General features: G+C 32.2%; 2 protein-coding genes and 1 long non-coding RNA gene across 4 annotated transcripts; 2 read left to right on the top strand and 1 right to left on the bottom strand.

Moving 5' to 3' along the window:
• LOC109330601 (protein BREVIS RADIX-like) lies at positions 2,159-11,468 on the top strand. Of its 2 annotated transcripts, XM_019564845.1 has the most exons (6): positions 2,159-2,375; positions 4,162-4,277; positions 9,325-9,713; positions 10,091-10,220; positions 10,419-10,753; positions 10,999-11,468. In XM_019564845.1, exons 2-6 carry the CDS (start codon positions 4,170-4,172, stop codon positions 11,075-11,077), a joined length of 1,041 nt encoding a protein of 346 aa, XP_019420390.1. In that variant the 5' UTR covers positions 2,159-2,375; positions 4,162-4,169; the 3' UTR covers positions 11,078-11,468. The 2 variants fall into 2 exon arrangements, with proteins under 2 accessions (XP_019420390.1, XP_019420389.1); XM_019564844.1 differs by lacking the exon at positions 2,159-2,375 and having other exon boundaries at positions 4,140-4,277.
• LOC109330795 (phenylalanine ammonia-lyase-like) lies at positions 15,202-15,598 on the top strand. Its single transcript, XM_019565073.1, has 2 exons — positions 15,202-15,320; positions 15,400-15,598. The coding sequence occupies exons 1-2, from the start codon at positions 15,202-15,204 to the stop codon at positions 15,596-15,598; spliced, it is 318 nt and encodes a 105-aa protein (XP_019420618.1).
• Positions 15,879-17,568, bottom strand: LOC109330767. Its single transcript, XR_002105714.1, has 2 exons — positions 17,510-17,568; positions 15,879-16,294 (listed from the first exon to the last, which is right to left on the bottom strand). It is a non-coding gene; the product is annotated as an uncharacterized LOC109330767 (long non-coding RNA).

Below are 17,592 nucleotides of genomic sequence, written 5' to 3'. Positions count from 1 at the left end.
ACGTCTCAAGTTGATTATCAAACATCATAAAATCAGTTGAACAAAAAATCATGTGGATAAAACTTTACGAATTCAATTAGTTTTGTCATATCAAAACTAGAGAAGTAGCTGAATATTCGTCTTAGATATTCAATTATGAAGTTCATCGAGTTGCATATCTATAATATTATAAAATAATTCAATATAATAATGATTATTTATTTTTCACGAAGCATGTCATGTCATTTACAAAAGAATAAATTTTGGGCCTATAGAATTTTAAATAAGAGTGTAATATATATGCAATGTTTAAATATTTATAATCACTAGATAATCTATCATTTATTTAAATTACTTTAATAAAAATAAATAATAATTAAATATGGATAATAAATAATGCAATCTCAATATATTTATTTTTCTCTATAAATAATATAGATTTTTTCCCAAAAAAAAATTGAAGGTGTCCTGCATATTATATGATTATATGATTACTTATGGTCTGATTAGTCATATCTAAACTGTAAGGAGGTTGAAAACACAAATTAAATGCGCATCGTAAGTTCATCTCTAGAAAAACCAAATGGCTGCGGATTTTGTGACGTATTTGTATAAAACAAAGTTGGCCATGCTAGAGTCTAAAAATATAGATTATCTTAGGTAGAATCATTGTTTTAAAGTTGACAAGTATGAATATTATAAAAGCACTGTTACTACTACTGTACATGTATATCCTTTAATCGAATAACTTCATGCATGTGGTTTTATGTCAAAAAACTTGTGATATTGATGAATACAGTGGTGAACTTTTTATCAAAAGGATCACAAAAAGCACATTACTCATCAAGTTTAGAATAATTTGATCATCCTAATCATCTAGGTAGGTTTTAAAGTAAGCTATTATAGAGAGGCTAATTTGTTGCACATGGAAGCCTTATTATAAATTTAAATGCTTAACATTGAAGGCAATGCTGTTCTTTCACTCTTGATTCTCCTTTAAGCTAAATATATGTTCAGATTATTGATTATTCAATCGTTTATATAAGGAAACGAGAAATACCAATTAAGTTTCTGAAGCAGTTTACAATGCAAAAAAATAAAATCACTCGTTGAATTAACTCTGACGGTAATTAGTAGTCTCAATATTATTGGCCTATTAGTACATAAAAATTGTAACTATTTTATTTTGTGTTGCACAACTTACACTAGTTCTTTGGCTGAAATACTAAATATCGTTTGTTTGTGCGTTTGTAATTTTTAGACAACCAAAATGGTATTTGAATAATTATGTGTGTTGCGAGCAACTATTTTTATTTCAGCTAAACTCTATATTTGATGATGTATTTTGAGATTATATTTAGAACAACAATGTTATCATTTGAAATATTAATTTTGTAAGGATGCCATTCATGATCGGGCAACTACACTTATAAATGCACATTAGTGGGGAAATGTATAAAATGTTTTCTTCATTTCTAAATACAAATTTAAATTAAGTAAAAAAACTAACCTAAATAGAAAAAAATTAGTCATAATGTTTTAGCCACTATTGACAATGTTTTCTTCATCATCTTGAATTATTATTTTTTCCTTTCTTTCATGTGATAATGTGAAATTTCTTTTTCATATAATTAGAGAGAAGGAGAGAAATTACATCAACAAATCCAAATCCAAATTGAAAGCACAAACAACCGGGATGAGAAGCTTCCAAATCTGTGGAAAAAAAACTCCTTAGCAAATCCAACCATTCAGTTCATCAAACCAATCATAACAAGCCACGTAGCTTCATCAAACCAATCATAACAAGCCACGTAGCTTCATCAAACATACATTAAACATCCAACCTTTGCATTAACCTAGACCAGACATGTAGGCCCAAAAGTCTCCTCTGGTCTTTGTTGGGAAACATTTTCCGTTAATCTTAACGCCATAATCAAACGCCGTCAACCCCTTATTTGAATATAAATACCACAATCTCAAAAAGCTTATTCCTTCTTCTCTCAAAAACTCTCTCTTTCTCTGCTCTTCAAATTCACACAACATTTTACTCATCAGTGTTGTAAACACATTCCACCAAGTAAGTTCCATTTGTTTCTATCTCTTTCTTTGTTTTCAATTCTCGCTATGTATCATAACCACATTGTTTTCATTTTGTGTTTTCTCACTATATTGAAGCCTTTTTCAGTTGCCCACATTGGTTTCAAATGAATGTCGCCAATAAATTATTAATGCTATTAAGGTTTATAGTTTTTTGTTAATTTTTTGAAGAGATTAAACTTCTTGTTCAGCTTGTTTAATTTTGAAAAGTGGAAGATTTTAAAGCTAAGAGACGTGTGGGAGATTAGAGAAGGACAAAGAAGAAGAAGAAGAAGAAACAGTTGAGGGTTTTTTGCTTGGTAAGTCATTTTCGAATAGTAATAGTAATGACAGTACTTTTTCAGTAAAATGAATTAAAGCATTCTGGATTGAAATTCTTCTTCATCCCCACCATTCTCTTTCTTCTCTCTCATATATTAATATCATAGATACATGGTACCATACGGAACATGCTTAATTTATTTGCCTTCACTTTTTATATTCATTTTTCTACTATAATATATATATATAGTATAAGTTAAAGATTTATACAAAATAAATACATCTTCTATTTGTATTACTTTTTTGAAAAAGTTAATAATGATAAAAATAAATAATAAACTTATATGTCTCCTATTGTGTACATTTTCTCTCTCTTAATTTTTACCATGAATAGTATGATAAAACCGATACTTTATGTATTTGCTAAATACATTCCAAAAACCTGATTGAACAACATAATATAAATTAATTAATTATTGTACATGTTTTATTTATTTGTTTGGTTATTTATGATATTAAAGTTTTTCTATCTTGGTACAAGGGTGAGGGAATAGCTTTTTGGTTTTGGAGAAGGGGATTGATTGTGATATACCCAAAAGATAAAGAGAGGAGAATCAGTGTGTTTTTTTATTCTATGGTTGAATAATGCGTGTAGTATGATTTATGAGAGAAGGGATGTGTCAGAAAATTCGGCTTGGGTATACTTTGATTATTTTTTATTTTCAATCTGAGTAAGATGAAGGAGCCTTTGCCCACATTTTGTGTTCTTTCTCTGCTTTTTAAATTGTTCACCTCTTTTCTCTTTCTCTTCTTATTGGGTTTTGAGATTGCTTGCTTTAGCTCCTGCTCTGATCCCGAGCCACATTCAAGATATTGCTTTTTCTTTTTGTTTTCCGTGAAAGAAGATATTCTTATCATTATTATGTTATCTTAGTACTTTTAATTATGTAAAATCATACATACTCATACTAATGTACGAATTGGGATCCTTTGCCCCAAAATATTGTTGTATTCGTATTTCTATCCAATAGTATTCTACAAAATAATATAAAATATTGATATATTTTTTATAACTTTTTTTCTAATTAAATGATGCATTTTGATTGACTTGTGATACTATTGGAGATACCGATGGAGACATAGATCTTCATCCCTAATTTATTTATCTATAAGTAAATAATGTATGTTAAAATATGATACTTTATTTATTAATGATTAATTTATAAATTATATGTATCAATTTCCTCTAAGCAAGAAAATTTATTAGAAGGATATAATTTACTATGTAATTATTCATTAGTTCCATTCCTACTCAATGAATGTTAACTATTGTCCCAAGACATTCTTTTAAGGAAATTTTTTTAGAACTTTGTATAGAAAATATGTACTATAACTGATTCTATTAATTTATATTTTTTAGATAATGCTTCTAGGATACATGTCTTCTTTATTCTAGTGTTCCCCCTTCCAACCTACCCCCCCACCACTTTACCTTTCAATGCCCTTTTTCATTCTTCCTATTTATTATCCAATTAAAACGTGTTGCATGGTCCTTCAACTAATAGTCTCATACCAATAATTCTAAACCCATAATTTATTTATTGATCATATATTAAAGTTATGATTTGGACGTGTGTAACTACTAGTCGGTGATGTTTCAAGTTGGTTTGCAAGTTAAATTTTGGAGGGAAGAAAAGTAAATAAAAGATTTTAAATTCATCTTAGAGGTATATTTTATAATTCTAAAGTTTTTCATTTCCGTCCAAAAATCAATTCTCAAATACACCCTTATATCCTATTGCAGGTAAAAGGAAAAAGGGTAAGGAGAAAAGATGTTTACATGCATATCTTGTACAAAGCAAACAGCAGAAGAAAAGGAAGAAGAAGAAGGGCGTGAAGGTGGCACGCCAAGAACAGCCGTCAAAAGCCTCACAACACAGGTAACTCTCTCTCTCTCTCTCTTTTTCTGTCACTGTAATGCTCTTACTATACCTACAAACTTGGCTTTTGAACCTTCTTTTTCCATCTTAGTGAAAACAAACAAAATCATTCCCATTCTCTCATTATATGTTTTTGGGACCACTCTAGGAATCTTTTACATTTACATCCACGTATATCTATAATACGGCCTTCATAACATAGCTTCTTAAAGATGTCTATTTCTTAAAATATTATCGTACTATTGGATTTGAATGATTATAAGTACATCTTTGTTGGCTTGTTTTTGGACATATTTCATTTATAAAGCTTTTAAGATAATAAGCTTAGTTTATAAAAAACTTAAAACCATAGTTATTAAAACCGTATCGTACCGGCCAGTTCAACCAGAAAACCGGTGAACCGGTCCCCTAACCGGTACAGTACAGATGTTGAACCGGCCAAGTATCAAAACCGGTGAACCGGCTTGTATTTTACTAAACCGGTCAGTTTATACACATATATATATATATATTTTTTTTTTAAAACTTAAAAAACCATTACAAGGATGACCCATATTTCCAACCTTTCTTCAACACTTCAAGACACATGCTTCCAAGACATACTTAGATTACACATTTTGGTTCCTAACATTCGTGTGTAATCTCAGTGACATTTGTGTAATCTTGGAGTACTGTCTGAATATAGGATTTGGTAGAAAAGTATAATATTCATATAAGACAATTTTGACTGTTAAATGTTAAAACTCTAAATTTATTTGTTTTATAGAGTGAGTTGTGAAGTTATGTCATTTATTTATATTTTGTGGTTGTTAAGTGATACTTTTGGATTGATATATGTTTTTTAATTTAGACTTTGAATTTGTTAAAGACTTAAAGTTGTTTATTTACGTGAATTTTGAGTAGATTATAAATATGAATTATAAATTTGAGTATCTACCTATTTAAATTTTTTTTGTTATAAGTTTATATATATATAAATATAAGTAGGTATGTCTGGTTTAACCGGCATGCGGTTTAATTACTGAACCACTATACCAGTACCCTGACCGGTTTGATAACCGATACGGTTTTAACAACACGGGTTAAAACTAAGAAAAAACAACAAAATTATGTTTGATGGGTTAATTTATTTTTTAGTTATAGTCTCACAAATTAGGATGTTACAGTTATAATTAGAATCTAAAAACACACAATCTATTTGTTTTTTGTTTCCGTGATGTTGTTGATTTCCATAATGATACGTACTTACTTATTTTTTATTTCCATATCATATAAAATCATAAATAATATACAAATGGTGAATAATAATATAAATTATGTAGTTATAATTTGTTTACTGCCTATGGCCATTAGGGAGAGATTTACTTATTCTAAGAGTAAGTTAAAAAAATTCACTTCACATCTTAGCCATTTATTTTATGAAAATTTAATGGTTTAAATTTACTAGCTAAATCAAATAATTTTACAAAAATAGATAATTAAAATGTAGAGTAACTTTTTAACTTACTCTTAGAGTAAATAGATCCCATCTATACTTAATATAAAATACTTTTAACTAAGTTGTGCATATACTTTCCTTGAATTTTAATATATATTTCAAAATTACAATTTTAATTGATAGTTTTAATGACAATAACAAAAATAGATATATTAAATTTTCTAATAAAAATAATAAATGTTATAGTGAGAAGAGAGAAGAAGAGAGAATACATAAGTAAAGAGAAAAGAGAAAGTGAATTGAGATACCATGAAATGATCATTTGATCTTGTTCTTCCTACCTTAGACTGGATTGATGCGACATAGAATGCGATCTTCATTTGTGAGATATTTTTTGGAATATTTTCACCAGAAACAAATCTAATTGAACGATTTGAAGTAAGAACAACCACGATGAATTGCTTCCGGCTACGAAACTTACTGAACACAATTTTCTCGTATGGAAGCAATTCACTGTGGCTGTTCTTACTTCAAATCATTCAATTAGGTTTGTTTATGGTGAAAATATTCCAGAAAAACATCTAACAGATATCGTATTCTATGTCGCGTCAATCTAGTCTATCTAAGTTGGGAAGAACATGATCAAATGATCCTTTCATGGCTTTTCAATTCACTTTCTGCAGATCTACAACCCAGAGCTGTTGGTTGTAGACACTCCTTTCAGTTGTGGCGAGAATTAGTGAGTATTGTCATGCTCAAACAAAAGCCAAAGGTAGACAACTTAGGGCTCAACTAAGGTCTATCGTTAAAGGTTCAAACACTATTTCATGAAGATAAAGGTAATTGTTGATTCTTTGATCTCCATAGGCTCTCCCCTAACCCTAGCAGAACACATTGATTGTATTCTTGATGGTTTACCTGAAGAATATCAAACTCTCATCACTACTCTTGAGAGTCAAGAGGATGTTCCTTCAATCAATGCTCTACAATCCTATTTGCTTACTTTTGAAGCTCGTCTAGAGAGAAATCGTACTAAGCCTATCTTTGATACCATGTAAACTTAGGTGAGAAGAGAGAAGAGAGAGAATACGTAAGTAAAGAGAGAGAATTTGAAAGAATATGTAACTGCTTCAACTTTGTAGTTACTGAATTTTGTTATTATGAAAAATTGATTCAGTTACAAGAATGAGTGCCACTATTTATAGTGTGCACATGTGACAGGAATAATAAAACAAAGAATTACAAGCCTAAACCAAAATAGAAACCCAAACCAAGCCGTGATTATTTAACAAAACCAACACACTGTTATTATGTGCTCTAATACATAGAAAATATGAAAAAAAATGATAAAAACTGGACCAACAAACTGTTCTAAATGATGTATAACAATTATAGTTGTAAACAGGGGCTAGACTGGGTAGTTGCGGGTCATCAATTTTTTGGACTTAGATTGAGCTAAGTGACTCATTAGCTCAGCCAAGTACACAAATGGATATTGCTAAACGGACCGGTCCTTAAGCCACTACTTTTTTATTCTGTTTTTAAAAATCACCAAATTATGTATTTATAACATTGCACCATTTATGTATCCTCACCATCCTCTTATTCTTTGGAAATGCACACAAACATAAAAGATCTAAAGTGTAGTCCAAAGTTTTTATCTTATTCTTAACACAAATAAATATACCTAAAAATGTAATATATGCATTTTTTAAAATTTCGGGTCAACATACACTTTGTTGAGTTGAATAGATCAGCTCATGATAACTTATCTGAACATGATTCCTTTTTGTTTAGGATGACGTAGCTATGTCGTGTTTTTTGCCACTTTAGCTGTTGACTGATGGTCCACTTCCTCACATGTAATGGTCCATTTATTTGTTTATTTAAACTATGAAACCAACTTGTCAAGTAGGTTCATGTTACACTTTAGGCAATTATGATACTAGTGGGGCAAGCTGGTTTGAATCAAAATTTATGCCATCAACCAAATTACTAACATCGACCTCACTCAAAAGCAAAAAAAAAAAGTTACAATTTTTTTTACCATCTCACATGCTGAAATGCCTAATTTTAACAAACAGGACTAATAGGCTAATACATTCTAATATACTTCAGCATTATTAACTTCTCAATTATCATGACCTTAACTTAATGAGAGAAAAATATATCCATCAAGTGTATGATTTTTATACGTTGTCAATGTATTATCTACCATTCATATTTAATTATTGTTGACTATTTAAAAAAATAATCCAAATAGATGATGAAAATATAGTAACTGTATATAAATCTTTAAAACAGTGTATACTTTAACTTAATTTACTGTATTTGTATTTGGAAAGTAAAAACAATATATACCTTGGTCAAATATTTGATTTGTGTCCCATCAAAATAATTTGACTTGTAATGACAAGTAAGAATATGTTGGACATTCAGCTGCTAACAATGTTGGAAAAAAGATGATTAGCACAAAAGGGTATGCTATATTCGTATCGTTGGTGTGGCCCATCCTTGAATTTGTGTCGACCCATTGTATTTTCAAAAGTTTCTATTATCTTGCAAAACAAAATATATTGACATTTATAATAGCAGAAAAGTGAATGGTTGGTGTGGCCAGGCTTAGATTGTTATTATGGTAGAATAGTATATTTGATATTTAGCATTAGTAACTATTTGAGTTTTAACTCCCTTTATTATATTGGTAATACTAATAATAATTATGGCATAGGCCTCTCTTTTGAACTCCCATTATTTGCTTATTAGTCACCTTCATCTGCATGTTATTATGACTTCTTGTGTCAGTCAATGTTACTTGCAATATTAGGCTAGGTTCAACTTTTTAACAAGATGTGGGAATCTTGGTTGAAGCATCAGAATAGAGACTTGTATGTGAGGTGTTTTGTGATACATATCCTGATTACTTTGAACCAAATGATTATAGATTTGTGGAAATTTTGAGCTGTACTATTTGGATATATACTGTTGGAGATTTCTACAAATAGGAAATGCTTTCCAATGAGGGTATATAGTTATATATATGGTTCCTAAAATGAACTTTCATGTCCAGGGATGTTATTGTCATTCACTTGCATTCTGTATTACCCTAGTAGATTCTCCAACAGCCTAGTTGTGAAGGTATTGCAAAGTGTTTTGAACTTTGAAAATGATCTCAGCCTGAAACCTTAGACTGCATCCACTTTCATTCAAACATTCTTTCAAATTTATATTTCAGAACTTAGACTCAGTTTCACCACTCCTTCCCTCTGTGAGATTTGAAAAACAGTTCTTCTGTTATGCTTTGTTGAAATCCAGATGTATATCCCTGGATTATTTAGCTTATATTGTATTTTTTTATTCTGAAAATTAATATATGACAGAACTTTGCTTGAAAAAGTTTAGTACATTTATATATGACATTTATTCGATTGCTTGCTAAAACAAGGAATGTTCTACTTTAATTTACCATGCTAAGCAAAAGGGATTCAACTATTTCATAATCACCCCTCCATATATACACATTGGTGAAATGGTTTGTTACATTTTTATGACTAAATGGAATTTATTCTATACACAGACCACTAATCAAAATTTATCCTGCATATATAGATCAAGGATATGGCACTGAAGTTTTCAGGCGCTTATAAGCAGTGCCAACCATGCACAGGGTCCAGCAGTACCTACAAGAAAGGACAAAGACCATATCCTGACTTTGACACCATTTCAGAAGGGGTTCCATACCCCTATATTGGAGGTGCAAGCTCAAGTTCAACTCCTGCTTGGGACTTTACAAGCTCCAATCATCCTGGTGGTAGATATATTGGGGGATTCGGTGGTGACAGAGGTCGTGACTCAACAGCATCGTTGTCGGTCTGTGATGTCGTGTTGGAAGATGAGGCTGAAGCTAAGGAGTGGATGGCACAAGTGGAGCCAGGGGTGCACATAACCTTTGTTTCTCTACCCAATGGTGGAAATGACCTTAAGAGAATTCGATTCAGGTATTTTAAGAGAGACAAGCCTTGGCTTAATGTTTTCTATTACTAGTTTAGTGTGCCACTAAAAAATCTAATCTTTCAAAACAAGGCCTAAGTTTTCTTGATAGTAGATGTTTGATTCTTTATAGTGACCATGAAATATTACACCTACAAAAACTAAATTGGTCTTAAATTGCTAGCCTAACTACTCTGCATGAAATGAGAAGTTTCATAGTGGGAGCCTAAAGATTTAATGGCTATATGTCCTAAGTTGTGATAAAACACGTACCTTTGAGGCCTTAATACTTTATTAAATATCTAAGAACTTAGTTGTTAAAGACTTAAAACTTAATTATCCTGTAGGATCAGAGACTGACAATACTTAGCATTTGAATTTGAAGCCGGGAGATGTTCAATAAATGGGAAGCTCAAAAATGGTGGGGTGAAAATTTCGACCGCATCATGGAACTTTACAATGTGCAGAGATTCAATCGACAAGCTCTCAACACTCCTTCAAGATCTGAGGATGAGGTAATCTACAATCCCCCATATAATGTATCAACACCCCATTTCCAAAGATATTTAATTTAGCATGAAAAAACAGTAATAACACCTAACTACACTTCTATAACTATTGTAAGAAGGGAATGCCATAAACAAGGCTCATTTTTTTCCAACAAACAATATTGGATCCAAGATTTACCTATGTGCATTTTTGTTCTTGAACAGCCAAGAGATTCTTCTTACTCCAGATTGACATCTGCAAGAGAGAGTCCCATGACCTCGTCCTTGAACAAGGATTGGACACCGCGGAGTCACTATAAACCCTCAGCAAACAGAGGGTATAACCCCACTGAGCCTTGTAATCAAAGTCGCGGGGTAGAATTTCAGGCAGGACCATCCATGGAAGCATCAAGGACAACCACCTCCTCTAGAGACGAACCTTCAATTAGCAATGCCAGCGAGATAGAGGCCGAATGGATCGAAGAAGATGAACCTGGAGTCTACATTACAATCAGGCAGTTAGCTGATGGCACAAGGGAGCTTCGGCGTGTGAGGTTCAGGTAATGTAACAATGCAAGTCAGAACATGCTCCTTATTGTTTTTCCTGCACATGATTATCCTACGAACATACACAGACACGTGTGTCACAAGACAAACAACCTTACCATTCTGTCGAGGTTTATCCTCGACACAAGTGCACACACAAAATATATATATTCCATGATGATATACTTCATTACAAATATCAACTAAGAGTAACAAAGACTTAAACTTTTGATTTGACAATTTCTCAACTCTTCTGCAGCCGAGAAAAATTTGGAGAGGTACATGCAAAGAATTGGTGGGAAGAAAATAGGGAGAGAATACAAGCTCAGTACCTTTGAATTATTATTTCCCTAAATAACATTCAATGAATTGAAGGGAGTGTTATTGTCTTCAAGAACATGCAAGAAATTGGTAGAAAGAAAACAAAGAGAATACAAGTTCAGTACCTTTGAATTATCATTGCCCTACAAAAAAGTGGATGTCCAAATCAGGAGGAATCCCCAATTTTGGTTCTTAGAGATTATAATGTTGTTGTATGATTCTAGATTTTGTAGTAGAGTCCTACATAGGGAACTAGTCTTCCCAAAATCATTGATGATACTACTACCTTAAACAGTGCATATCTTGAATTTATTTTTGTGGTAACTCTATTGTTTCACAGGGTTAGCTGCCATTAGGATTGGAAGTTTTCTTCATCATATAAAATTATTCACCACTTTCTCTTTTCTACTCATTGGATACTTTTGTCATCATTGTTGTTATTGCTATTGTTATAGCAACTAAAATTTGGTTACTTAGGAGCACAAATAGTTTTTCCCTTTCCTTTTCCTTGCTTGAAACATTATAGAAGTTGTGAACAAAACAATATAAAATGGAACAATGAGTGTCTTTAACAAAGCTTTGGGGGACATTCTATGCTAGCTAATAAGTTTATTTGGCCAAAAATTATAACCTATAATCCTGTTTAGTCAGAATTTTTTCAGAAAAGCCTGAGAAAATATAAGCTCTAATCTAACTTAAGATTTCCACTAAAGTTAAAATTTTCTTACTCTTGAATCATGCATTTCTATTATATATATAACTCTCCAATACTTTTCAATTTCATCTACCTAAATCAATCTTATGATTTATATCTTCTTTATTTCCTATTATTTTGTATGACTTACCCAAGATATATAAACATTGTGACTTACTATGTGGTATAAATCAAACTGCTAACATCATGCATAAGGATCTAGTCATATTTACCAACCATTTTTAACCTTGTTGATTTACTATTATTTTAGCAACTTAAATATGTTGATTTTTTATGTAATTCAAATAAAGTTGGTTTCACCATAAGTAATTATACATAAAATATTATGATATAAATAATTATTAACATATTTTTTCCACCAGCGATCCAAATACATCTCATACAAGTTATTGTGTCGGTGCTTGCATTACAGGTTTATTGATTAATATACATTAATATCATTGAAGATTGAGGAGGAGCATTCAAGAGAATATGGTCATCAATTTCTAGTCACTTGTCCACTTCATTCAGGGAATGGGCCCTAGTGGTGGAATGAAATTTCATGCCACTTCCTTTTAAAGTACTTGTTCCAGATTAGTACAAACCCTGATCATGTTTCTTGGACAGTTACCTTATCCTTTTTGAAGGGCCAGCATCAACAATCATGTTACCATTGTAATCATTAACCAATGTAGCAGAAACTTCTGAATGCATGTCCACCATTGTTTCTTTTCTCTTAGAAGGTATAGGTTTTTCACCCTTATCAAACTCAACACTGAGAGTATACAGATAATTATTAGAACACCTTACATCCAAATTTCCAATTATCAGCATTTTTATAAGCTTGTGTTTGAATGAACTAAAATCAGAAATGATTCTACATACGCAAAACATAAAAAATACCCCATGTGGTAAGCAAAAGCATCAACAAGGCTGAACAAAGAAACATAACAGGCAAAACTACTAGATTGGTCCAAGAAGATGCAGAGTGAGTTGTGGCACTAATATACGGTCGGAAAGCGGCACAAGGAAATCATTTTCTCTTTCTCTCACTCTATTCTACCAAGATCGATTACCCATAATTTCAATCCACCAAGAATGAACATTCGTGAATAATTGAGAATGTCATTCCATCAGAATGTGTTAGCTATGACAGAAGATTGAAAAAGCACTTACAAATGGTCGGAGTATGCCTCAAGTTCATCAAATTCTATATCTATTCAAGTTTCAACCATTGGCGAAAAAACAAGAACTGAAGCACACATTGTAGCCCATAGAGTCAAACTTCAAGGGATACATGATTTTATTTCGCCCTGAAAATTTATTTTATTTTAGGTTCTCAGTTTTGTACAAAAATTAACATAACAACTTCTCTGTGGGGTAGTACTTAAGAAAAATAGAGGCTTTAAGTGGCACCATATCTCTGTGGTGGAGGAGACACTTTTAGCATCTTGTGCCACCAATACTACCAAATCACTCATCCTAGCCATTTAAGGACCAAAAGTTTTGTAACCACTTATTCTCATTGGCAGCCAAAAAATATCAGTAGCAGTAAATGATGTTGATAATAATACTAGTGAATCAAAATTCACAGACCATGATTAAAAAAATCAAACAGGAGTAAAAGAAAAATCTAAAAAATGTATACATAAGCAGAAGCAAACATAATGCATGCCCTAACATTTCTTAAAAAAATAAAATCATTTACATTTGCAAAGAACGTATGTGTAAAACAATAACAAAAAAAATAAGCTATATAAAGAACAATTGCAGCAGTCTAGAAACAAACACTTATATGAAGACAGCATAGCCTATAGTATCTGTATATCCAATAAAACAGCACCACCAACTTATCATTGATACATTTTCTATCCAAGTTCCAAAATTAGTTACACATAACACTTGGCAGACAAAGACAAGCACCATTGATTGGCAACACTTGTTTTACTTTCGTTTTTGGCTGGAAGTCGGATTGGACAATCATAACTTTTATAGTTCCCAACTTCCCATAAACAAGGGCATAACTCCCCCTTGTCCTTAAAAAATTTCCATTTCACTATCCACAATATCATATAGCTACATGCTAGTTATACCAATCTCACAACACATATAATAGCATAGAAGTACCACTACCAAATCATGGAGCAGAAAGCAGATCTTTAATATGTTTATTGCAAGTTATACCATAGTTACATAATTCTCTCATTTGCCATACATAAGGCATACTGAATTCACTATATTGTGTACCACGTATCGGATTCATCATAAAGAAGGTTTCATAAATTAATGTGAAAAATAACGAATCGCGTATCCAAGTGAACCATGTACCCATATCCATACCGTTTACCATGAGCTATACTCTATGATATGTTAAACTGAGTCAAAAGAAAACTAATTTTGAAGGTGGTCATGCACCCTTTCAAGAGTTAAAAAGCCCATCAAGTCAGTCTATAAAAGATTTTGGCTAAGGTGTTTTGGGTGTTATCTTTTTAATGATATATTTCACTATATAAAAGGAAGAACCAGGTTCAGTTGTATCTACTCAACCAAACTCTCTTCTCCCACAGGTTGCGTTGGATCGACAGGTTTCCTTCCAGTTATAAGCTCAAGGAGGACAACTCCAAAAGAGAAAACATCTGATCTATCTGTTAATTCTCCACTAGTTGCATATTTGGGAGCCATGTACCTACTTAAGGTTACCTCAGATAAAGTTTGTGTTGAAAACTCAAATCTTAAGATATGGTTCCAAAACCTATAAAGCTAATCCACCTCATTGGTCAGTAATTCTACTCAGCCTCTACAATAACAGTATCAAGTGCAAAGTAATATTTTAAAAGCTTCTCTTGCTCAATAGCTGCTTCTCTGGTAGTCCAGGCAGACCAATAAGAAGCACATAAAATGGTTCCAACAGCCATGACCCACAAACAATGAACACATTCTTCTCTGAGGTTCATTGTATGCTTTCCCATTTGTTTCTGTGAGCCAGGTACAAAAGAATCAAAATTTAATGCAATGTATTAATTTTAATAAACTTTGCTATTAATTTCTCTTTCTCACATAACTATTTAAATAATGTTATCAACTCCCATTAATTTCTCCGTCTTTACTCATGTCTTTCAACATTTCTTTTTAACTGTGAATTTTTTAAGGTTCTCCTAACCTAGCCATGAGGGTATAGGATAAACAATTAAAAGTGGTATTCTTGTCAATCTATTTGGGTTTTTATTGAAGAATTCAAAATTCCAAACTATTCCTTAGAGATAAAAAAAGGTGATGCCACCTGCGTTGCACAATACTACCATCTAGTAGGGTATTGGAGTCTCAACAAAATCCAACGAAAGGGAGATAAACTCTGTGAATGACAACCTGGTGGCAAATTTCAAGGTACTCACTCCTGATGGATTTTCAGCGGACAATACAAGATTAGCATAGGCTCATTTCGCTACAATGGAAAAACTCATTTTTGCTCAGATTTCTGACCTGGTTAATGCTCTCTACAATAGCAGGCCGCCTTCAAATATTTCGGGTGGGTGGCTGTCCGAGTTTGAATTATGGATTCAAGAGCAGTGAGATAGCAATGGCTTCATATTGTTCTGAGCTTCAAATGTCTAGCAAACCCTGTTACTACTCATGCGAACATTGCAGAACAACACAACATGTGAACCCATTAGGACTACTCTTGAAGCTTATGTCTGCAACCTACCACGGCGCTCTTTGCCAAGCTATAGATTTGAGGCACTTGGAAGAGAATCTAAAGAATGCAGTTAATATTGTTGTGAGCCTTGCGGTCTTGAAAGGTGACATGATTGTTGTGCAGAACTTGCACCTGAGAAAAAGATGGTGAATAGAAAGGACAAATAGAAAAGGCAGGGCAGAATATTGAAGAGGATGGTATGAAAAAATATACAAACACAAAATTACCCATATAAAAAAAACACATCACCTTCTCCTGACGTTTACAAAAATATAAACAACCAACCTTAAAAAGCAACTACAACACAAAAAATGTTACTGCCATGATGCCATGCAATGTTTACTTGAATGCTTGATTTATAATGCCCTTCACATCCCACACCAAAAGGGCCCATCCACAATTTTTTTATCATTTTGTCCCCCTTTTAGGGGATAAAATATGAAAAGTACAGAAATAATAGAAGCACAATATTATCCCTGTTAACTCTCCACAAAGATCTTAATGCCATAAGCCATTTAGATTTTACAAGCAGCAAATACAGTCACATGGCAGAGTTAATGCGTCAGTAGAAACTTGTTCAGATAGAAAGAAGAAGAAAAATACATGGCATGAAATTACCACCATTACCTATTGTCAGCATAATTGGAAGTGAACTGAAGTGGGATTAGGTTTTTCTTATTACAAGTGGTCATGACTATAAACGCAATATACCTTGTTGCACTCCAGATGCAACAGATGCTCAATCTTCCGCACATTCAGTTTATTCAAAGCCAACAAAATGAATTGATCAGTGGCAAAAACACACTCCAAAAAAGACTAGACCGTCAACACAACCCCTTCATAAATCTGCACAGATGAGTAACAGATATATGCTCATATTAATTACTTTCTATTTTTCCCTATTGCGACTTTATAATATATTGATTGTTTGTTGTAAGAAAGGGCCTGATAAGAATAAAACAAGTAAAATAATTATTACAGTATACCCTGATCTCATTAATTTTGACCTCGCTTGTATCCGACATTTCCCAGCCCATTACCCTCTTTCCACTTACTCTTTCAAGCAATCTCCTTCCGGTTCATGTTAAAACTACTTTTCCTATTTCAAACATCTATACAAACATTTTAAACAAGAGTAAATTACATTGACACCCCCTGGGTTTTAGTGAAATTACATAAATCTCCCCTCACTTTTTTAATTACACTGATCATCACTGCATGAGAGAGTAATCTTTTAAACAAAAAAATGTGATAAATGCAATTAAGTTAAACAAAACATGATATATTGTGTAGACAAGTCTAAATAATATACAAATCAATGTATCTTTATTATTAGTTACAAAATGCATCAACAATTCTATTGAAATATTGTTTAAATCGCTCTTATAATATAGTGTAACGAACCAAAAATAATAAAGAAATATTGACTCATATATTATTTGGATTTGTCTCCACCACAATATATCATGTTTTGTTTAACTAACTTAATTGTGTTTATCATATTTTTTTGTTTAAAATATTACACTTATTTTCTTATGCAGGGCTGGTCAGTGTAATGAAAGTAGAATTATGGGAGGTTTGTGTAATGTAAAAAAATGAGGAGTAGTTTGTATAATTTCACTAAAACTCAGGGTGTCAATTAATTTACTCTTTAAACAATGCCAAACACCAAAAACACTCACAACCAGAAATTCCATCAAAATGTTTCTTCAACTTAGTCAGGATCTTGCCCTTCAACCTTAGACTCTGTTATTCCAACATAACCTAAAATCACAAGTTTCAAGCTAAAACATCTGCTAAATTAACAGAGGTTTAGTTACCTATCCCAACATCTAGAGCACAATGAGAACCTATCAAGTCAACCAAATGATGATGGCTTTTTAAATTAATATTACTAACAGCCTAGTTTTTGTACAATCTCATAAGTCATGTTTCATCAACAACGAGATAATCTGGTATATAAATTGGACTCTTGTCAATGATAAAGGACCAGAGTAGAGAAAAAGTAAATGTAAAACTTAAAGAGAAAATAAGTGCATAGAGGGAGACGAAGAAACTCACAAAGCTATGCTATCCCTGGCATCAGAAAAGGATGGAAGCTCCTCTGTTGGGGAAGCAGGCTCCTCAAACGACCTCAATATTAA

This window comes from Lupinus angustifolius, chromosome LG17 (genome assembly GCF_001865875.1).
Source record: "Lupinus angustifolius cultivar Tanjil chromosome LG17, LupAngTanjil_v1.0, whole genome shotgun sequence".
Lineage (NCBI taxonomy): Eukaryota > Viridiplantae > Streptophyta > Magnoliopsida > Fabales > Fabaceae > Lupinus > Lupinus angustifolius.
Note: the sequence above shows the minus strand (reverse complement) of the source record. Positions and strands in the feature narration are given on the sequence as shown.

Excerpts from the sequence above, each read along its gene's own strand:
- LOC109330601 (XM_019564845.1), top strand. The coding sequence starts at position 4,170 with ATGTTTACATGCATATCTTGTACAAAGCAAACAGCAGAAGAAAAGGAA. Across the intron at positions 10,221-10,418 it reads CTTCAAGATCTGAGGATGAG|CCAAGAGATTCTTCTTACTC; the intron begins GTAATCTACAAT and ends GTTCTTGAACAG. Across the intron at positions 10,754-10,998 it reads CTTCGGCGTGTGAGGTTCAG|CCGAGAAAAATTTGGAGAGG; the intron begins GTAATGTAACAA and ends ACTCTTCTGCAG.
- LOC109330795 (XM_019565073.1), top strand. The coding sequence starts at position 15,202 with ATGGAAAAACTCATTTTTGCTCAGATTTCTGACCTGGTTAATGCTCTC. Across the intron at positions 15,321-15,399 it reads GAATTATGGATTCAAGAGCA|AACAACACAACATGTGAACC; the intron begins GTGAGATAGCAA and ends CGAACATTGCAG.